At 36.1% G+C, this 23,950-nt stretch overlaps 1 protein-coding gene and 1 pseudogene across 2 annotated transcripts; both read right to left on the bottom strand.

Moving 5' to 3' along the window:
- Window positions 1-11,637: 11,637 nt before the first annotated feature.
- On the bottom strand, window positions 11,638-15,623 carry LOC145791927 (serine carboxypeptidase-like 18). Its single transcript, XM_082872380.1, has 10 exons — window positions 15,617-15,623; window positions 15,378-15,402; window positions 15,147-15,292; window positions 14,221-14,324; window positions 14,009-14,142; window positions 13,767-13,897; window positions 13,630-13,667; window positions 13,341-13,442; window positions 12,490-12,558; window positions 11,638-12,039 (listed from the first exon to the last, which is right to left on the bottom strand). The coding sequence occupies exons 1-10, from the start codon at window positions 15,621-15,623 to the stop codon at window positions 12,022-12,024; spliced, it is 774 nt and encodes a 257-aa protein (XP_082728506.1). The 3' UTR covers window positions 11,638-12,021.
- Window positions 15,624-18,258: 2,635 nt separating this feature from the next.
- Window positions 18,259-23,950, bottom strand: LOC145789307 (ABC transporter C family member 10-like; annotated as a pseudogene). The gene is made up of 5 exons (XR_014330658.1): window positions 20,991-23,950; window positions 20,390-20,709; window positions 20,215-20,301; window positions 18,852-19,430; window positions 18,259-18,724 (listed from the first exon to the last, which is right to left on the bottom strand). The product of XR_014330658.1 is annotated as an ABC transporter C family member 10-like (transcript).

Here is a 23,950-nt window from a genome sequence, read left to right as displayed (position 1 = left end):
CCCTCACTCAAGCGTGCGACACAGACCCTCGCTCGAGCGTGGATTCCCCTGCTCAAGCGGACTGCAAAACATATAAACTTTTGGGTATACGCATTTCACGCTCGAGCGTGACTCTCGCCGCTCGAACGGAAGTGCATGTACTCAGGCTTCACGCTCGAGCGTGAAAGTCCCCGCTCGAGTGTGAGTCAAATTTCTGGAAAATTCAGATTGACCTCCAAACATGAAACTCAACCATCAACCATCCAAAACTCATTTTTCTGGGCCAAAACTTTGGAAAACACTTGGTAGCCCAAAAAAACAACATGTCTAAAGCTTCAATTCAAGAAATCATGGCCCAAGAGTAAACCAATTTGTGCAAAATCAACATGAACTCTAAGAACATAACTTAAATGTAACATGTATGAATTCTTATGACTTCAAATGCTCCAAAACATGATCCAAAACAAGATTAAGCTCAAGAATAGGATGAATTCATGGACTATAACAAAAATGTGGACATGCATCTGGAAATTCATGAAGAACAACTCCAAAATCCAAGAATATGTGCATGCATGCATGAATTCACTCTCAAATCCAACTCTTAAAACCAATTCTAAACTTTAAACTCTAATCTTCCATGAACCATGCAAGAATGAATCTTAAATTCACAATTGAAAGGGAAATCTCCTACCTTAAACCTTGAATTCCAAGCATAAAAGCTCAAATATGCAAGCTACTCTTCAATTCTCCTAAGCTCTAAGCCAAACCTTGATGAATTCTATTTCCTACCTCTCCCTCTCTCTCTAGTTGGTTTTAGCTTAGGAAGATGAATGAAAATGATGCAACAAATGTATGAAGCAATCTCAAGGTTGTCTTAGGTAGTAGGCCACTCAATGGTAATATAGTAATAAACTTAACTAATGTAATTTAGCTTATTTAATCCAATTTAATCATACCAAATCAATTTTCAACTAAATTTACCATAAAATTACATTAATTTTAATTAACACAAAACACTAATCAGTTTCGGATTCGGCTGCCAATAAGGCCTTCAATTTGCAGTTTAAAACATAAAATATGAACAGATCATTTTATAGCAAACAGATAAAACACAAAGATGATGCAATACATATGCAATTTACTTCCGGATTCCTTCTAAATTACTGTTAGGCATAATTAGTCATGGTTTAGCATTAATCGGAGGTCGGGGTTATTACACTTACCTTAGCCTCACCTTTAAAGCTCTCTTCTACCTCATTGACTCTCATCCCTAACCTTCATCGCCAACAATTACAATCCTTAGCCCATCTCATCTTTTTGTTATACCTTTCTCCTTAGATCTAGGGCTTTTAGAGAAGAAGAAGAATCAGAATGAAGAAGTGGGAAGGCGACGAGAATGAGGTGGTTTATGGGAGGAAGTGTGGTGACAAAGGAAGAGACGGGGCTAGAAATGGAAAATTTGGCGAGGGTTATAGGAGAAAGTGCTACACAAGTGAAGGAATGAAGAGAAAGCATAATGGAGAGGTGGTGTAATAAGGTTGGAGGATAGTGTTATAGGGGCTAATAAAGGTTGGAGAAGGGTGACAGAGAGGCGATAGTAGCCATGCATTGGCCGAGTTATGGTTAGAAATTAGGTTTGAATTTTTAGGATTGCAGTCCTTAATGGTAATTTTAGAGAGGGCCATAATTGTAATTACCTATTTTTTCATTGTTTTATATTAAATGTAGAAATATATAACAATCTTATTTATTTCTTCATAAAAATCTAATTATAATATAAACTAATAAGAAAAACAATTATGAATATAACGGTCATGTTTGGTTTTCATTTGTGAAACAATTTTGAAAAATAATTTTCTGGAAAGAGTTTATAAAATTTGAAAATTTGTTTAGTTGCATGTTTGAAAAAAGTTTTGAAATTTTGGAGTTTTGAATGATTTAATTCCTTTTTTTTTTGTAATTGAATAAATAGTTGTGAGAGATAAAGTAATTAATTGATGTATAGGAGATGTGAGAAAAAAAAAAAGAGAAAAAAAAATGATTGATTGATATTTAATAGAATGAAAAGTGATTTAAAAATTTAAATAAAATTTTTAATCAAATAAATTTTTAAAATTTTCTCTTAAAAATTAGGAAGATGCACCAATAAATCCCAAATTCCAATATTTTGATCCATTTAATCCTAACTTTTATCTTATGAACCAATAAGTCTCATTCCAGTGTTAATAACCAATTAGTCCATGTTTTATCGCGTAGAGCAAGGGTAAATGTGGGTTTTCACGAGGTGGAATTTACATCTTTGCCCCAAACCTTATTGTAGGGATTTTTGGTTTCCCTCCAAACCATTCGGAACGGAAGAGACGTAAATGGGAATTTGTGGGTGTTCCGATCTCACTGTAAAGTGATTGATTGATGTTTAATAGAATGAAAAGTGATTTTAAATTTTTTATTTTCAAAAATTTTTAATCGAATAAATTTTTAAATTTTTTTCTTAAAAATTAGGAAGATGCACCAATAAATCCCAAATTCCAATCTTTTGATCCATTTAATCCTAACTTTTATCTTCTGAACCAATAAGTCTCATTCCAATGTTAATGACCAATTAGTCCATGTTTTATTGCGTTGAGCAAGGGTAAATGTGGGTTTTCGCGAGGCTTTTCTCATATTAAGTCAATTTATCATCTTAATTCCCAAACTAGGCTAAAGCGTTATTACAAATCACACTTTCACTGTTTGGGGCTGAAAATTTGATGAATAGTGAAAGTGCCATTAGAAATCACGCTTTTAATTAAGAACATAATTTTTTTTTTTTTTTTCAAAAAACATGGTTTCAAACCACGCTTTTACTGTTGAAATGTAAAAATGCGTTTTGAAACAACGTTTTCCATACAAACCAACACACACACCCACAACCTCAAGCACACACGCCCACAAAACACTCATGCACATCAAAATGTGTTTTTATATTTTAACAGTATAAGCATGGTTTGAAATCACGTTTTTTGAAAAAAAAAAATTATGTTAAAAGCGTGGTTTGGAACCACGCTTTCTTAATTAAAAGCGTGATTTCTAATAACGCTTTCACTATTCATCAAATTTTCAACCCTAAACAGTGAAAGCGTGATTTGTAATAGTGCTTTAGCCTAGTTTGAGAATTCCGTCCAAACTAGGCCTAGTTTGAAAATTAAGATGATAAATTGGCTTAATATGGAAAAAGCCTCGGTTTTCGCGAAGTGGAGTTGACGTCTTTGCCCCAAACCTTACTGTAGGGATTTTTGGTTTCCCTCCAAACCAACGGAAGAGATGTAAATGAAAATTTGTGGGTGTTCCGGTGTTACTATAAAGTGATTAGGTGCTCCGATGTTAATGGGATCAACTCCGCTACGTAGCTCGAAATATCAAAGGCTCGAATGGCTCGAAATCCCAAAACGACGTCGTTTTAAGGTTTTTTTTATTCTCTTACCGGTAAGATAATATTTTCCGTACCATTCGAGCCATTCGAGCTCTACACATTCGAGCTACGGATCATTTTCGTAATGGGATATTGTTTGGTGTGTTTGTGATCCATCTGTAATATGCAACGTTGAATCAATATGGAGTAGTAACCTAAATTAACGGTTCATTTCCTACGAAACCCCTTTTTTGGTAATACATTTACGTCGGCGAGTTGGAGAGGCTGTTACAACATTGTGTCTGTGCCCTAAGTAAACAACCTCTATTCATCGTCACCGGTGATTGTGTTATTAACAGATGGCATCGAGTAAGTTGTTCGTTTGTGTAAATCAGCAGTATAACGCAGCGGAATAAAAATTATGGTCATACCTTTCCTGCAGAGTCTGAATAGAAAAGATCTCGTGGGTAAATCACGTGCTTCCTGAATCTGATCAGTCAACCCAGCAGTGGGGTGATATTACAACAGTGAATATCACCCACACAAATCACAGTGCAAACGGCTTTGATCGTTGTTTTTGGGAGAGAGTCAGAATATGGGAAATTTCTGAGTGTTTTGGACTTGCTAGAAATGTTTATTTTATACATGTATAGGGGAGAGAGGAAACGCCTCCAGCCTTTATGGTTGGTCATTAATGCACCATTAACCTCTACAATAAAGGCAGGAGTTACAAACCCCATTAATGCAGGAGTTACAAACCCCATTAATGCAGGAGTTACAGTTATAAATTCAAAGCATTGAAATGGTCATGTCACATGGGCGCCCATTTCTAACATCTCCCACTCGCACATGAGTTGGCATGACACTGCCACATCTCTCTCTCAATCTCCCCAAAAAATGAACAGTCTCATACTAGCCAATGCACCATGCGACCGCTGAGAACACCTGCATGTGGGAGCTCTATACTAGAAACTCAAAATGAGCCAGCACAGAGACATCAACCCAAAAAGAACAGAAATAGTGCCTCATATACCCCAGACCCATCTAATTGCACTGGTCCACAAAAAACATCTCTAATCCCTAAAAAAGAGCATGTTTGACCCTCTCAATTCTTGCAATATATTCACACTCAATTCGCCTCTCATACAGAGCGATGTGAGTTGCCGGCAGTGAATATACAACAGTGGTGTAATACTAGATGATCTTCCCTTTGTACTCATGCCATTTAGTTTAGGATTGACCGCTTTCCCAGTGATGTCCCTTAAGGTCGAATCATGCATGACCGCAGACAACATACCAAAATAGCAGAACATCAACCCCTTACCTTATGACATAGTCAAAAGTCACAAAAGGGTACATAAATGAAAGTCATATCAATAATGACACGTAAGACTCACACGGTGAGGAAGCAGGGATCCATTCTCTCACCTCATTACTCGGTCGCCAAACACATATAGTATGAATACATGCTACGGTGGAGTAACTCTTCCATAAAGAGTGACGTCATACTCGATACACCGTACAGATATTAGTCTAGTCACTTTCTAGCGCCTAAACCGAATTCTCTATTTGCTCGCCTTCTAGGCGCCAAATGAGATCTCGCATCTGGCTAATCATAACAGGCACAACATGGAAAGTGGGTACTAACATCCATGTTTGGTCCTTAACATGACCTCATCTTGGTTATAACCAAGGCGACATACATAGTGGATGATTTAAGCCTCTCTTGGCTCCAAAAAAATATCACTAGTCTCATCCTTGCTCGCTCCCAAGCGCCAAGGGCGATTGCTCGTGTGAGTGAGCCAATCTTGTCTGCTGACATCATAATCTGCTAATCATTATGACACAAACCATAATAGTGTCAACATCCCATCATCTCAAAATAAGTGATTGATTTAAAAAAAAAACCACAGCTTGCGCAATTATAGATTCCAAACATAAGCCTTATCAGCACCTCTTGCGATAAGTATATACAACGGAATCCACCATGTGCGCCTAATATGAAGTAATTTAAGATCACTACCTTTTGCTCAATAACCTTTCTAAAGATATTTTGGTGACCAATTTGCGTTCATTCTTAATGCGCCCAACTAGCACAGATGCACCCAACTAGCACATTGAATCTTACAAGGAGCAAATTAATATGCTTCTAGTAAAGCATTTTATCCACAGTCTAATGAAAAAAGTTAATGTCTAAACAACTCAGTTGACCATTTACCAAAGATAACACTTATCATGCCGAATACGCCCACATAACGTACTTTAGGCTCCCACAACAAAGAAAAGATCAAGGAATATAGGTCATCTGTTTCTCCCAAAGACAATCCGAGGATTCACTCAATAGCTAAGGCTCTGGCTTTTACCGATAGGTAAGTCAATGGGTTTACAATTTTGCATCTAGAATCATTCTAGGATATTCCTTATGTGAGTCATCGAAGACAAACCGAGAATTTTTCTAAAACAATCCCTAAGGATCGTACATCCGAGCATATAAATTACATCACCCGTTTCCATCATATCTAAAATAGAGGACTGCCCACCCTAGGTGGCGACAACCTTATAAATTCCTGGCTCATAATGACTAAGTAAGGAAAAAACTTCTTTTGGACCGTTGATCATGCCTCAGTGGTCTTTATCGATCATCGTTGGCCTATCGCGGCTTGACGAAATCGAAGAACCACTGTTTGGATAACTGCTTTAGGCTGTAAAAGATTTATTGGAACTAGCAACCTTTTTGCGCTCCTAATTTTTCACCATAAAAGCAGAAGGTAAATCCCTACGAATCTACTTATCCAATTCTCTAATGAGAAATCGGGTCACAATGTCCACAAATCAATGTTTCGAACTTATGTCAATCATAGCCTAAGTCGAAATAACCTCACTCTCCAGGAGAAAATCTTCTCACGGTCTACACTTTTCTCAATGGTGCGACTTTTCGGTATCTAGCGAGCCTTATGCCTCAACAATGACTATCCAAATTATGCAAAAATTTAGAACAGTTTTGCGTCATAATGGAAAGTCAACCAAAATATAGAAATGGTTAATCCTCAAAGGCTTTGTCTTAAACTGCGCAACATTGATCCACTTTCTAAAAACAGGGGACTAGAGCCTTTGACATTATCCTAGGCTCTTTATCATCTTGCGGAGCAATCATGAATGTTTCCCTCTCAATCACCCAGTGATGACGTGGAAAATTTTCACATTTGCTACTACGCAACTAAGAATGTAGAGTATTCTTCTCTAATGGAGTAATCCATTAGTAGGCACATCGCTCCCACTGTCCCTAGGATATTGAAAAAAAATTTCCATTCTCAACTAAGCAACATAGAGCGCTATTCTTAGAATTATCTATTTTATAGAGCTCCAAAAACTCTATTCACGTCACCTTTACAAATAAAACTTTATGTGACTTAGTTACACTACCACAAAGCTGCTTACCTATATGCACATGACCCGGAGGGTTTGCATGACCACATACAATAATGCGCCACACGACCCTTTGTGTTTACAAGACAGCATACAATAATGCGCTATAGAACCCTAGGTCTTAACTTCGCAATCTTATGAGAAGTAAAATAAAGATAAGCTGCTTAACGATTGTAGATCGCCCATAGATGGCTCTTCGCTAACCTATTACTCAAAATTGGAGTGTAAAATCTGATATGGAGGGCTCTTAGTTAGGGATATAGGCAACAAACTAGTGCAATTTCCAATTGGGAAACATCTTGCGCCATTATCCACCTAACATTAACAATATTTAATCCCTTATCTCTACTACACCATTGTGTTGTTAAGTACTAGGAATAATCAATTTTCTAAGCATCCATTTCTCTTCACAAAGTTTTCTAAAAAATAACTCAAATAGATACTCGCCACCTTGGTCAAAACTAAAAGCACAAAAGCTCTTATCTAATTGATCTCGGCCTCATATGTGCAATGTCAAAAATCATCTCAAAACTTTTGACTTATGGGAGATCAAATAGTCTTGACTCAGATGCGTATCGTAATCTATAAATGTGTCGAGATTGAGGCTTAGCTATCATACCCTCACACATATCTAGTCACAAATATCATAGTGGACTAAATGCGCCAAAACAAATGACCTTCTACGGCTTTCCTACTTACTTGTGCACACCCATTGCGAACAAAGTTACACATTCACATGAGAGCAGGATGTCATAAGCGAGTGGGCCCGAGAAGGCCTACTCAAACCATCGTGTCATCATCTCATTAATGTGATTAAGTATAATAAGCCACTGGTTCATGACCAATTTCATAAACTAATTCCAATCATCTTAATGTGTGAGTTCTCGAAGACAAGTTTTAAAGGTTTAGGCCCAACTAGGTAATGACTCACTACTAATTCATATTCACTAGATCATAAAAGGATGTCATGGAGATATCAAGTGCGCCTAAGTCGCAAATTTAACTAGTAAGTGCTAATCCCCTGCACCTTCAAGTCAATTTTATTCTCCATACACTTTACTGCATCTAGTTGAAACATGACGATACTCCTCTTGCCATATCTATTTCGCGCTTCATAATTACTTGCAATTAATTCTACTATCCACAAGAAAGAGAGAATAAGCTATCAACTATGACAGCTCCAAAGTAACTTAAGCGCAAATTAGGCTAAAGAGTCTAATTCAACACAATGCTCTCACAAGCGATGCGTCAAATTCTTAGAGTCATAACAACCTTGTCGGCCTTGACCTTTTCATCACTATGCCGCAACGTTTGCGCTTAGTGCTAAACGTTATTAAAAAAAAGACGTTAGCCTAGCTAAGGTATCATACAAAGAAGCCCCTCCTCATGTCTCACACTCAAGTGTGGAAACAGTAAGTGCCCAGACTTAGACAAGTTGGCAATGCTAATAGATTTTGCAGCTTCTAAATGCTAATCTTTTCACGTAGTGTTAATAGATTTTGCAGCCACTAAGCGCTAATCTTTTCACTTAGTGTTAATAGATTTTGTAGCTTCTAAGCGCTAATCTTTTAACTTCACGTGATATTTCAACGCACACTATTATAGTGTATGAAATTTTGCTCCATCCACTCTCAATAATTGGGTAGAGAGCAAAACACTACTCATACTGCCTACTCATCTTACACTTAATGACTAATTTATTTAAGCTCGCATTTCTTGGATGACGTGACTCTTGAATGTTACTTCATCTAATGATGTAACATTATTTACAAGTCAAATTACAAAGTCAATCTGCGCAGCTCAATAGTCAAGATCATATACAGATCTATTGAGGGCTTACTAATTTCATAACTCCAAAACTCGCCAACCAAAACTACGTAGCGTGCCGCTAACCATAGCGCACACATTAGTTTTTATTATGCCAAACAAGGCAACAAAACCACAGCGACTTTGAGTCATGTTTCCTTACGTTGGCTCAATTAAGACTTGACCTAAAGTCTCCAAGACTTTTGCTCATCTAAAGAATAGGATTACATTGTTCACATTTGAACATCTTTACTAAGTCTAGGTCAACCAATTAACTTCCATAAGCTAAGTCAATTTAGAGAGAAATTTGCATTGGGATTAATTTGATTAGCATAATATAATTTTGCCGCAAAAATCTAAATTAAATAGTGACAATATTACACAAGTCGCAAGATCGAAAATCTACTATGCTCGTAATCATCTCTTGCGCCACAAGTAACAATTATCCAAAATTCAATTTAATTTATGCGCAAAATATTGGTTTTCAGGAGTAAATCTACAAAGATTTCTCTCAACTGAACAACCTCCCACTGACTATGGCATGTCAAAAAGCATGATAAATTCCATACAATAGCATCTTCATGTAAATTTACAAACAATTCATGCTATATAATGTGTACATATATATACATGATTAAGAAAACACGAAAATACCCAACTAGGCTCTGATACCAATGTAAATCAGCAGTATAACGCAGCGAAATAAAAATTATGGTCATACCTTTCCTGCAGAGTCTGAATAGAAAAGATCCCGTGGGTAAATCACGTGCTTCATGAATCTAATCAGTCAACCCAGTAGTGGGGTGATATTACAACAATGAATATCACCCACACAAATCACAGTACAAACGGCTTTGATCGTTGTTTTTGGGAGAGAGTCAGAATATGGGAAATTTCTGAGTGTTTTAGACTTGCTAGAAATGTTTATTTTATACATGTATAGAGGAGAGAGGAAAAGCCTCCAGCCTTTATGGCTGGTCATTAATGCACCATTAACCTCTGCAATAAAGGCAGGAGTCACAAACCCCATTAATGCAGGAGTTACAGTTATAAATTCAAAGCATTGAAATGGTCATGTCACATGGGCGCCCATTTCTAACAGTTTGTCTGTGTATACTCTTGATTTCCTTTGTGTTGTTCAGATTGAGCTATGAAAATAGTTTGACATGTGTTATATTTTGTTAACATCTCAAAATTGTCAATATTCTAGCGTAGTGTTGATGGACGTCTATGGTATGGTGGGTTTTGTTGTGAGTTGAGTAAAGGGTAATGGTTGTGTAATGCGGATTCCGGTTGTGAGTTTGTTAATGTTATTGGCAATTTGTGGGTTAGATTCCCCATTTTTTTTGACCCAATGTGTTTGCTTTGGTGTGTTTACGTTAACAGTGATGGTAATGATATTTTGGGTCCTTATGTTTTGTTGTTGGTGTATGTTAGCTTGTTATGGTAATGGTTCATAGGGTTTTTTTTTTTTTTTTGTGTGGTGTTTACATTAACTGTAACGGTGTTCGTATTTTGTGATTGTAATTGGATCCCTGGTGTTCTGTCATATTGGGTGTGGGGGACACAGAAAAGCATACATAAACTCAAAACATGCAAGAAAACTCTAAACAAAAAAAACAAAAAAAAAAAAAGGGAAAAATTTTCCCCTCAACAAACCTAGTCTGAAGTGTCTGGATGTAGCCAACCAGCAACATTTTACTATTTTTGTTCTGCATAGGGCCATAGTTCACAAAAATTCTCACTGAACAAATCTTAAACAATAACCTTAACCCATATCTATGTGATTATTTTTAGTCCTCCAACAACAATATTGGGCTGGGAAGTATTGTCCTTGAATGTTATTCCACATTATTGCAACTGGTCTTCATTACACAAAATCATTACCACTATCTGAACCAAAACCTTCCATGTCATATAACTAATCGATCTCAACATTATCATTCCACAAATTTCTTCTTCAATTAATAAATTAAACCAACACGCATCTAGGCCTTGGCACAACCAGTTAAGGGTTATGAGGATTTATTTAAGTCTTAGCTTTAATTTTGAGGGATTCATATGTAACATTTAAAAATAAAAAATTCTCAACAAAAAATCAACATAATAGAAACCTTGCCTAAACTATTTTGGAGCAAAACTTGGCAATTTTACTATTTTTGCTCCATCTAGGGCCATAGTTCACATTTAACAATTTGTCTTCATAACTAGCTCAATCCACACCGATGTGGCCATCCTTTAGTCATTCCAGAAAACAATATTGTGTCCTAATAAGAATCATCTTACAGTATCACTAAAATCTGGTTCCACTACCGGTATGTGTAAACATGGGCATAGAATCTCAACTAAATCCTGTCCACACCTTGCCACTAATCCATCTGAACATCCTTATTCCAACATGACTTTAGAAGATCCTTTGCTAGAGAAGTAATGCTTCTATTCAGATTGTTTGGAAATTCACCAATTTTGATAGGTATAAGCAATGTAACGTGACTCACACACCTAGTTCTTAGAACAATTGTTGGTGACTAAATTGTGCTGTTTTTAATAGGTGATGAAAAACAAAAGCGGCATTGCTTTGTGCACTTAACAAGTGTAACAACCTGTATATTCATATCTGAGGGCAGCTATTCAGTGCAAATAATGCTAAAGGTTAAACTAGGACCAACACTGTAATGCGATGAGACGAGGGAGAAGCTCTGGGGCAAGGGGAAGAAAGAAAAAGAGAAGCTAGGGGAGGGAGAGCAAAATGCAACTTCCATGCATCTAGATCACTGAATAAAAGTGATAGAAAAGAATGAGAACATAAGGAAGGGGAACACAACCCACTACTAAAAAAACCACTTTTTGCGACCGCTATAAACCATCGCAAATAATAAAAAACAGTCGCAAAAGACTTTTTGCGACGGCCCATGCGACGGCAAATGGGGGTCGCGAATGTGGGGGTGGCAAATACTTTTTGCGACCGCAAAATAGCAGTCGCAAACTATTTGCGACCGCCTAATCTACTTATCGCGACTAATATTTTGCCGTCGCAAAAAAATTTAAAAAATACCTACAATGTATTAGCGACCATCTTGTTACCGTCGCAAAAAAAATATAAATAAATAAAATACCTACAATGTTTTAGCAACCTATATTCTCATATATATATATATATATTCAAGTAGTATATACAATAAATATAAAGTGATATTTGCAAAAATTCTAATACACATGTATTATTTTCCATCACTTCCCTCAACAAAATTATCTTTCTTCAAAAAAAAAAATGTGCATACAAAATATAAACTTCTATACACACAACAAATATCCATCAACCATCCTTAAAAGTATTTATACAAAATACTAATAGATTCAAGTACTAAAAAAAAAAAAACTGAATTTAACTCTCAATATCACCCACTCAATCATATCAACTACTCCCTCAACACTACCTGCAAAAATATACATCAATATATTAGTAACAAAGAATCAACTCCATAGAAAAAGTTTAGTTCATGCATGCACAAAATTGTTTTTCTCAAAACATTGAGGGAAACAAAATTCACAAACTATAATTCATTATCTAATTATGAAATATTCATGCATGCACGAAATTGTTTCCCTCAAGTTTTGCCTAGTTGCTGGAGCTGATTAATAAGTCATAATGAACCAAGAAAGAAAACCTAAAGACAAGCTAGTACATGTTAAACGTAAAGGTATAAATTAATACAGAGTTATATGATACATTGAAAAGAAAGACTTGTACATTTTCTGGACTAGTGACAACATGTCTCATTTATGATTTCTTATTAAAGGCCAGCTGACAATAGGATACTGCAACCAAGGTAAAAGAATATACCAGCATATAATGGATTAAAAAAAAAATTAAGCACAGGACTTACTGTTTTACGAACTCCAGCAGGTGACTCTCCAAAAATGTCATCACAAAACATATCATTTGACCTCTCACTCTGCAAAATCAAACAGAAACCGAAATCATGTACCTATATAGAACAAGCACTTAAAAGTAAAAAATATTCAATATGAAGACTACAAAATATGGGTTTTCTTTACTTATTTCATTTGTAGTAAAAATATTTGTGTCTGCAACTGTTCCAGCACAATGATGCATATTCTGCCACTAAAGCTGAAGGAGAGGCGCTGGTCATCAAGTCAAATGGTAAAGAACAGAGAGATTGTAGAATTTGTCATCTGAAATTGTCTCAATCCACTCATTTTTTCAAATAACCAAACAAAGCAAATGAGACTCAGGATCTGACATTTACTCTCCTTGAGAGTTGATGCTTTGTACAAAACTTCAAGACCCTAAACATGACTAGAATTTCAACTTCCTAAGACAGAGCAAGAAACAGAAAAGCAAGATAGACAAAACCACCAAGTTGAAACTGCTTAAACAAATCAACCGACCCACTGGTTTGGGTGAACCGTGGTTTCGCGGTGGCTGGCAAAAAGCTCAATCCGCACTAAATTGCTCTGCTCCTACCCGAGAAATTCCTCACAAACATCAAACCCTAGCATAAAGTCTATAGTCTCTTTTATTTTACATTTTTTTTTCCTATCGCAAAAAAACAGCAAATAAGTACAGAGAAGGAAAATAATATATAGTAGTTGTAAATTGCATTTGAGTAGAATTATTGAATTCCTAATACTCAATGCACTAACCACAAATGCTATGTAATACTAGATGGAATTTCTTAATTTATGAAACACCAAAAAAATACAATATTATCACCTCGTAAAGCTCATCTGATATCAGATTCACCCGGTGAACATATGGGATCCTTGAATTATCATCGATGTAAGAATCTGTCACTGGGTTTCCCAACAAATATCCCTGTAAACACAAATACACAGTCCTGTCCCAACCTTGTATATTGGTAAGAACTCAAATTTTCTTTTCTTTTCTTTTCTTATTTTATTTCTGGATTCTTAGCAACCATGGGAAGGAAAAATCACCAATAAAATTGGAATTTGAAGAACAAATTAACTATAAAAATTCCATTTCTAATTATGTTACTTACTTGGAGTCCCATGAGTGGCTCAAGCCCTTCATCAAGACCTGCAATTCCAATCCAACCAAAACTTAATTAATCAAAATTGTTTTCTAAACTGTAAACAATCAAAGCATAAACTAATTAATTCTCATCAAAAGGAATACCATCTAATATTGTTTGGACGAGGAGCGGAACAGTAATTCCTGAATACGTATCCCCACCAATGTAGAGAGGATTTGTTTGGAATTGCGGATGGTACACCAACCATTGTGTCACGACACAAAAAATCAAAATACTGATTTCACAAAACATTCTCCAAATTACCAGTTTTCAATCTTACGCATAGTAATTCATGGACATCATAATTATCACTGTTAAAATATCTAATCAATTAAATCAGGGAAATTTTTTTTTTACCTTTCTGAGAAAACTATAGACTTGTGCCACGGACTTTTTGTCGGAAGTATTGTAACCAGCTGATGTTCTGGCATAGGAAAATCCAGTTCCCACAGGTTGGTCTATAAAGATTATGTTGGCAACCTGAAATATCACTGAGATTAATTAATTAAGATTATCATAATTTTTTAAAATAAGTTTTACTTAAAAAAAAAAAAAAGCAATTAGGGTAAGGTTAAAATGTTGCAGCTTTGTCCACGAGTATTTGTTTACTCTAAGAGATGGTAATTGGCCAGTCCATGACTCAACATCAAACAACAATGGACCTACAGAAAAGAGAGAGAAAGGAAAAAAAAAAGAAAAAGAAGGTGGAATGTATTTACATCAATAGGGATGAGAATGGACTTGGGACCCTTTGAAGTGTTAAGAGCATGTGTGAGGGTAGAATCTCATATCCAAAATTTACTTACCAAATCATTATTGCTTGAGTTTGGGAAAGAATGCAACCTATTGAAAATTTTTGAACAATCATTCTAAGTTGAGAAAGTACACGACAAAGGATCTTTTGTTTTCAAATGTGCATATCCGCTTACTCTAAAATATCTACAGCCATTGGATATGTCTCAAGATTTCCGTACCTTGATTTTCATATGATCCAATGGTTGTAGACATTTTAAGACAAAGGGACAAAGAAATTTGGGCATAGATGATTCTTGGCTTTACATACACTCCTTGTGTGAGATTGTGGTTTTATTTAGGTGTGTAAGTGGAGTAATTATTGAGAGTACCATGAGTAATTGTACGGGGGGATTAGTATTTAGGTGGACCTGTTTGTAGAATTACTGTTCTAAATTTAATTTGATGTACTGTTGTGGTGTTCTAGTTGGTGTTTTCAAATGTTGTCCCTTTTGAAAAAGTACCTAACAGTGCACAAGCAGAAATAGAAATGGTAAAGACATAAATGACCAGATATATATACAAAGTCAAATCTCACTCCCTACCAAAAACCTTGACTCAATATTATGGAATATACTTTGATATATTGTAGGCGTCAAATACAAATGTAGCTAGGCATTTGTTAAATATTGCGACGAACACTGAATTGTATTTAATAATGTCTATGGAAAGTGAGGATAATGAGAGAATACCGATTTCGTAAACAAGTGCAGAGAAACCCGAACAGCCAGGGCCACCGGTGAGCCACAGGACAAGAGGATCAGTCACTGGGTCTCTCTCCGACTCAATGAAATAATAAAATAGCTGCACATCATCCGTGTCCCCTATGCCGATGTATCTACACACAAAAACCCATCAAACTTCTCATACTTTCAAAAAAAACAAAAAAAAAAAAACAAACCGAGAAAATTCTCAGTTCTCACCCGGTTTCAAGGTTGAAGGGCAGCTCTAGAGAGAGCCAACATCAACAGTTTTCCATTGGTGATGACTACTTACTACCAGGCTAAAAAATGTAAGATGGTAAAATCAGCCACCACATTTGGTTCAGTGTCTAAATGCTCCATACTACAACTTCACAACTACATTGTAAGAGAGATATATATATATATAATAAAATAAAATTCAACATATTGGTAGCAAATATATAAGCTCTATAGCAGACTGTACATGGAATCAAATAAGGAGAACGCAATATTAAAACCACAGGCAAAATTCAACATGTGAAAAGCAACAAAATCAAAGTTCTAAATTACAATAAGAGGTCTAACAGAGCAAAGTTGGAGACTTAAGAATGGAAGATCACCCAACCTAGTTTAATTAAACCTCTCATAAAAGTCTTCGTTTGAAAATAGGACCCCACATAACTGCATGTTATTTACCAGTGGAAGTGATACTCACAATCCCAAGAGAACCAAATTACAAAGATTAGGCAGTAAATAAAGAAGCCCAGGCTAACGTGGCAGAGAATGCATATTGTTTACAATGTGGAATAAAAAAAGTAAGGTGGTTCACCAATTACCTTGAATCATGGTCTGATGGGGGTAGCTGATTATCATACATGTTGATTTAATATTAGAATACAGTGCTGTACTTAGTTGAATATGAAAAAATGGAGTACTCCACATTAAATAAAGATCATAAATATTATATTAAAAAAAAAAAAGAGGAAACAAAAGTGTTATGTGATATATTATCTTTGACATGAATTAGTTTTCCTATTCATTTTTGGAGGCCTACATTTAAGGAAACATCCAAGGACACTAAACATATATATCAGAATGTAATTTATCGAGGCCACATGAGGGATTTAAATTATTTGATGATACTAAAGCTGTCAAGATTCCAATTGTCTCAATGGTAGTGCTTTGAAAAAAAATCATGAGACTGGCGTGGAAATTTTTAATCTAATTAACATGCTTTAAACAATGTAGAGTCTGGTTGGCTGTCTTTCTGTTTGGGAACACTACGATTTTTAGATTCAAGTAGGGTCAGGTGAACCCACTCAAATATATATGTTGTTATCACCTAAAAGTCATTGATCTTACATTAGCAAAAGCTGGTAAACCATATAACATGAAATCAACCATCATACTGTACTTAAAGTTGCAGCTTAATTTAAGACAAGGGTCACTGATCATTTGGTTGCAGCTTAGTTTACTTTCGATTAAACTAAATGAGGTTGAGCATTAAAGACTTTAGTGTTTGTACTTGTGTGTGTACCGTTTACAAATTAGTTTTATCCCTGTCAACTGGCTTACCAGTGCAAATGCAATTTACCTTTGTTGAACTGAACCTGGAAACCTGGGAACAACCTTCCAACATTATTATTATTCAATTAACCTTCAGAGGCAGAGATTTATTCTATTATTATTCAATCAACTTTCCAACATTACAGATTAATCAACCATTACAAAAAGTAATCGATGAAGATGAAGATTACAGATTAATCAACCATTACAGAGAGTAATTCATGTTCAATTACATATTACAAATTAAGCGATGAAGATGTGTCATTACAGAGAGTAAGATTCGAGCGATGAAGATGAATCGATGAAGATGTGTCAAACGTTACAGAGAAGACAAAGAGAAGTGTTTAGGCTTACCGATTATGAATCTCGATTATGAATCAATCGAAATCTTCTTCAACAGCATCTTCAAATCTTCAAATCTTCAAATATTTGGCTTCAAATCTTCATCAACAGCATCTTCAAATCTTCAAATTTTGAAATCAAATCTTCAAATCTTAACTGTCGAGCGAGAGAGACAGCGAGATTCGAGTGAGAGAGAGCGTGGAGATTCAAAAGAAAGAGTCGAGCGAAACAGATTTTGAGAGAGAGAGAGAGAGAGAGAAGAAAGAGAGTTCAGATTTGGGAAATTAGGAAAAAATGGACATAGGTCACGTTTTATGTTTCACGTTTTTTGTTTGGGGGGGGGGGGGGTGGGGCTAAGGCAGATTGGGTCAAGTAAAATGAGATTTTAAGACAAAAAAATATATTTTTTTTGCGACGGTTAAACAGTCAGTCGCAAAAAATTAGACGCAAATAGTCAAATTTCTAGTAGTGGTAGTATCTCTGTTGTCAATAATCAATGCCATTTTACCATTTTAATCATATTTAATGCAAACCATCTGATTTATATAAAATAAAAATTAAAAAAAGTTATATGCAACATTAATTTTATTTTTTTCCATGGATCCAACAGGATTCCCCAGAACCTTGTAGTCACAAAATAGTTGAAACTTACATAGTTCCAATTTGATGCATACTTACTTCAAGCAAATATAATGTCAAATATAATGTTAACATACGTATTGGTGAAAAATATCACTATGACAAGCTATGCTTTTACATATTTACCTATTCTACAAACACATATACAAGGACTTCCCCACCTCAATTACTTACCTAATTTGATTTCACCTATTTCCAAACAATTCCAAAATCTCTGTTTGTCCACGTGTTTTTGCTAAATCTCACTTCATATCTAATTGTCATATATCTCCTAACTCCTAGGGGTAGCTCGGATCTAAAAAACACAAATACGGACACGTGACAGACATTGATATACCAACATGGAAGTTTTCGAAAAATGGGAGACATGACACTTAGGAGACACGTGCAAAATATATAATTTTATATATTTATTATATGTCAAAGATAAATAACTATTATAGGTCAAATATATGAATATTTAAGTCAAATATAATAAATTTAAAAATGAAAAACACATATAAATTTACGCTGTTATTGTTTAATCTTTAGATTCCAATTCAAATTTATAATGTGTTTCATGTATATCTAAGTGTTCGGAAGTGTCTAACGAGTGTCGTGTCGGTATCCGACACGTTACCTTCTTAGAAGAGTCCGTACTTTTTAGGCTTGGAAAATCAATCACCCAAGTTCACAGTCTTAGGTGTTGGCTTCTAGGAAGTCTGAGGTTCGATTTCCTGTCTTGTTTGCCTGGTTCATAGTCTTAGGGGCTGACTTCTAAATCTCGAGTTTACACACCCAGCGTCATTCGTCCAAAGGATCCTGCCTAGGCCGAGTTCTCAATCATCAAAAAAGAAAAAAGAAAAAAAAAAGGGTATTATATCTCCCAAGATTACCTGCAAGAGAATTGCCAAATAAATCATTGGTATGGAGATGAACAGGACTTGCCAGGTAACAACAGCCAAGACAGCAAGATTAGCATAGGTATTTATGGTAGACGAAAAACTGTAGACAAAGCTAAAGGGAACATCAGGATCAACAATACTCAAATCGGCTGAAACCTACATAAAAAATGAAAAAATAACATAAGAAAACAAAGAAGAGGAAAGGGGGTTAGTTTCATGAATATCAATGCCAAAAAAAAAAAAAAACACAATCACAAAAAGTTTAACATTTTGAGATGCTTACCCAACTCAGTATCCTTCCCAAAGGCGTAGAGTCGTAAAATGACATAGGCACACGAAAAAGGAAGTTTAGTAGCTGTGAAAACAAAGATTTTGATGATTGCGTACCAAGAGCAACTATGGAGAGAGATCTAAAATACAAAATTAGTGTCGAAGTAAATCCAATCACCAAGTAAACTACAATCAATCGCAATGTGGTGACATTAGGATTTTCAACATTAGCGGCCATCTAAGAGTTTTGTAGTATTGAACCAATCACGAATGCAAGGTGGCAGATAGAGGCTGTGGAGAAAAGCAAGTAGCCTTTGTTCTGATTTAAGTATTGCATGTAAGGCTTAAGACCGATGCCTCCAACTTCTCTCTCTTCTTGTTTAATCAACTGGTCCCCTTCAGATTTCTCCTCTGTATGAGTTTTTCTAATCTCTTTGGTAGACGTTTCACACTTTTGAGAAGAAGATACCTCTTCAAGCCTTTCAACGCCACCAGTTTCTTTGTGTGCATTGACAAGGTCTTGAAATTCTCGACTTGAAGCCAGTAACTGATGGTAAGGAGCTGCTTGTAGAATTTCTCCATCCGACATCAACTGTCAACCAAAAAAATTGAAATTATTACCAACTGATTGCTTAATAGTGATGAAACTTAGCAATGTTATAAACAGCTAGTTCCCTTTGGACACAACCTCTAGTAGAAAATAGAATATTCACTTGGCTATACACACTAAATGAATTATGTTCCCTCAAAAAATTTACTTGTGACAGATCCAAAAAAGTTATATGGAAGTATGACTTCATTTTTCAGCAATCAAAACCTACTTCCCAAACTTTCACAATTAGAAAAAAGTGTGAAGGTTTTGAGGTACTTCAATTTTTTTGTACCTGAAACCTTCATATTTCCATATAAGCCTTCATACTTACTAGACTTTCCCAATAAGAAAAAGTAACTTTTCTAGCATTTTCCAAGCACGTTAACTTTTTTAGCAGCAACTTTATCACAAAAAAGATTATTTTTTTATTAAAAAAACACTACTAAAAAAGCATTGGGCAAACCAGCCATTAAAAGCATTCATCAAAATTATATGGAAGTATGAAGGTTTTGAGGTACTTCAAGAACAAGAAAGTCTTGCGGTCCTAGGATTCATTAAAGATGTAGACAAGTACAAGTTTGGAACTGTACTTAAGTAATCCGTTAAAAAGGAGTCAGTCACCATTTCATAGAAATGATCGGTAAGCAAATTGGCTTAAGTTTAAGGCTATGTCATCGTGGTTGGATGGTCGAATTGCAGCAAGAATAAGAAGAAAAAGAAGAAAAAAAAAACTAATTTTACGAAGAACAGTGTGAAAGACAGCACCCAAAGAAGTTAAGCTGACCAAAACAAAATCAAATGCAGGAAGAAAATCCACTTGGTGGGTGACAAGTAAGACCGTCTTCGTTGAAAGAGCTGCCATAACATATTCCTGCCACAATGAAATGAATTTTCTCCATAAGCTTGTTGTGGCCAACAAGAATAAATTGCACTACACTAAAAAAAAGTAATTACATTACATTAAATAGGCTCGAACAAGTGTGCGCATCAACAGCACTGAATGGGTCATCCAACAGATATATATCAGCATCCTGATGTAGTGCACGAGCAAGTTGGATCCGTTACTTCTGACCACCGCTAAGGTTAACCCCTCTTTCGCCTATGTCAGTGAGGTCACCGTAGGGTAGCAAGTCAAGGTCCTTCACCAAGGAACAATTCTCTAATGTTTCCTGGTATCTCTCATTATCCAATCCCGACCCAAATAAAATATTCTCTCTTATTGTTCCGGTCTGGATCCATGCCGATTGAGAAATATAAGCAATAGTCCTGTATACATGAATTTGTAAAATAGAGCAAATGGATCCAAATTGGTCATCGACAACAAAATTTCCTCCAATCTAATGATAGGGGGAGCGAGTTACACTACAACAAATTGACACATAATGAGGAAACAATTAGCGAAAGAATAGAACTCCACACCTTGCCCAGTTTTATTTTTCTAATGGCCTCTTTTAGGGAAAGAACAGTGCAGGATTAGTATAAAAATAGTACAGTGGTTGTGAAGTTGAGGTGTACTTAATAGCTATGAATGAATGAAAGGAAGTGAGCAGCAAGAATTTACAGTTCCCTGGATATTTGGAACCTCTCCCAGGATTGCAGCCAGAAGAGTCGATTTGGCTGAACCGACCTCTCCACATATAGCCACCTTTTCACCATCTCGAACCTCTAAATTAATATTTCTAAGCGTGGGCTTTAACGGACTCTCTTCCCACAAAAAACTAGCAGAATTGATGAAAATGCTGTGGCTCTTCATTCCCATGTTGCGTTTTTGCCTGATATTTGTGTTCTCTAGCTCAGGCGCCTCGAGAAATTTCACAATCCTAGCGAATGCAACTTTCACTTGAATAACAACCCCAATTACATCAGGAATACATCTAACCGGCTCTTGAACAAGTCGTAAAGTCGCTACAAATGTGAAAACATTACTAGCATGCAAAGGCACTCTGAGAAAATAGCATGCCCCAGAAGTGGTAGTTGAGACCAACACCGGGGATACCCAGAAGAGAAAGCCATTGTATGCTTTATGCATTTGAACTGCCGATAACCATTTATATTCCACTTTCCTCAAGTTTTCGATGACATTCTTGAAATGACTTTCCCACGCATAGAGTTTCAACACTTTCATGTTCACTAGCGCCTCTGAAGTAGACTTGAGCCGATCATCTTGGGCCACCATGAGCTTAGACTGGAACTTATGCTGCAATTTTGCAACAGTAAGAATTATCACCACCAAGGATGCAATTGTCGCAAGCCCGACTGCGCGGAATAGGATTATTAAGGCAAGACAGAGCTGGAGGCTCATTGTCCAAGTTTGATGAAACCAAAAAAGAAACTCTCCAATCCGATAAGCATCAGTGGAAACATAGTTCATTATCTCACCGGCCGAGTGCATCATTTTCGAAGCATTGGATAGTCTTAATTGCTTCTTATAAATGGCTACTATTAGCAAAGACCTCACTTTTAGACCAATAAGTCTGCTTCGGAAATACCATTGCCTTTGTGCTAAGGACTCAATGCTCTTAGAAAAGAAAAGTAAGATGGCCAACACATACCCCTCATTTTTGAAACTTTCTCTGCCCTCGGCAACCTCAATGAAGGTGTTGAGAATAAGTGGACTGGTAAATAGAGTAACAACTGTTAGCAGTGCAAACAATCCTGACATAAATATCTCCTTCCAATGGCACGAAACTATTGTCTACAAAACCGATGGTTGGGATGATGGGTTGAGTTGTTTTTGCTCATTGAATTTCTCTGTGAATATCAAGTAACAAGCTTGTGCTTGATCTTCCTTGCGCAATTTGGGTATATCTTCATCCTCAAGTGTTTTCTCCCTCCCCCTTTCATCAATGGGTTCAGCCACCAAAAGGTCATTTTATTGAAAAACCTAGCTTTCGCAAATGGAGTAACGGTGACAACAGACTCAATTTTACTACTTCCATTGACCTCACTGTTTAAGGGGGTACATAGATTCTCATCAATTTCTTCGTATTTGTAACCCATGTAAGTGCATAGCAACAACAAACTTGCCCCTAAAAAGGACAGTATATCCAAAGCTACCTTAATTGACACTTCTTTGATAAAAATGGTGGTAACGAGGGATAAACAACAAGCAATTGCAGTAAACAAGAAGGCAAGAATTGACAAAACCCACAATGATGCTTTTGGGAAATGTTTTCCTCTAAGGCTAATCATTAAGCCCATTGGCAACCATATTAGTCCTTGAAACAAAACTAGCAACCAAAAATGCAGAGGTGAAACAGACTGGGACAACCTTAATTTATCGACTAACATCCAAATACCCAAAATCAAGTATACCAATCCCAAAACCCCATTGAAAATAGCAGATATCATTTGCAAACGCGTAACACCACGAAAGTGCTTTGATGGTTTCTTCCAAATGACATTGAATAAGAACACGACCACGAGCAATATATCAAAACAAATAATCATGGCATGGTTGATACACGAAGAAGGACGTGTCACAAACATGAAATCAATGGTGCAAGGCTCTGCCTTACCAAAAGAACAATCGGATTCCCCACAAAACACAGTCCATAGGCCCTCCATTTCTTAGTGTCAAACCCTCTTTGCCCAGCAAGAACTCTGCATTGCATACAAGAATCGGTTTAAAAGCTGCAGTTTTAAATATATTTGACCCTTAGAGGGTTTAAAACAGAGTAAAATGTGTTGTTACTAGTAATTGTAAGAAAAAAGTTTAGGAACACAGAAACTGATCACAGAATTGTTGAATATTGGCTCAGATTCTCCGCGTGATTGGAAGCCCTAGTTGTCAACAATAGTGGCTGCAAACTGAAGAAAAAGAAGCGAGCTACGGATTTTGGAAATGAGTTTTCAACCGAGCTAGATTTTTGTAGTTTGGCCATCGTCAAGCTTGTTGGCAGTGGCCAAACTTGACTTTGGCTCTCCCATTTTGTGTATAAATAGGAGTGCATGTGATGGGTTTAGGAAGTAGCAGCAGAGACGTAGAAGTCTGAGAGAGTTGTGTGTGTGTGACTGTGAGTTAAGTTGAGAATGTTGTCTCCGCCTCCACTGTTGTTTGTTCTTTCTGAAATTAGTAAATCTGTCCGTGGACATAGGCTAATTGTCGAACCACATAAAACTTGTTTAGTTTTTGTTTATGAGTCCTGATCACAACAAGAATCGAATACAACACTCTCAGATGATAATTAGAGGGTTTAAACAGAGTAAAGAGCAAAAAAACTAGGAATATAGAAGTTGATCATAGTATCAGCACAATCCTTTCACATAAGTGATTGGTTTATAGAGATGAAGAACTCAAACCTCCTTGCTTGTAATGAGAAAGAAGAACCAGAAAAGCTCAACCCTATAAAAACTTTTTGCTTCTCCTCCCCCACAAACTCTACAACTGTTTTGCAGATTCAAGAACAGAAACATATATAGTAAACCACAATAGTATTGCAGATTGGTTTACTATATATAGTGGAGGATGGTTTACTATATATGAATTGGAGATTACTATATATGCGTTTGTGAATTCA

The sequence above is a fragment of the Camellia sinensis genome, chromosome 5 (genome assembly GCF_055761805.1).
Source record: "Camellia sinensis isolate YWXY chromosome 5, ASM5576180v1, whole genome shotgun sequence".
Classification (NCBI taxonomy): domain Eukaryota; kingdom Viridiplantae; phylum Streptophyta; class Magnoliopsida; order Ericales; family Theaceae; genus Camellia; species Camellia sinensis.
This window is presented reverse-complemented; position numbering and strand designations above follow the sequence as displayed.

Excerpts from the sequence above, each read along its gene's own strand:
- LOC145791927 (XM_082872380.1), bottom strand. Across the intron at positions 14,143-14,220 it reads ATTTTAACCTTACCCTAATT|GTTGCCAACATAATCTTTAT; the intron begins GCTTTTTTTTTT and ends GTGATATTTCAG. Across the intron at positions 13,898-14,008 it reads CTCAGAAAGGTAAAAAAAAA|TATTTTGATTTTTTGTGTCG; the intron begins ATTTCCCTGATT and ends TTGTGAAATCAG.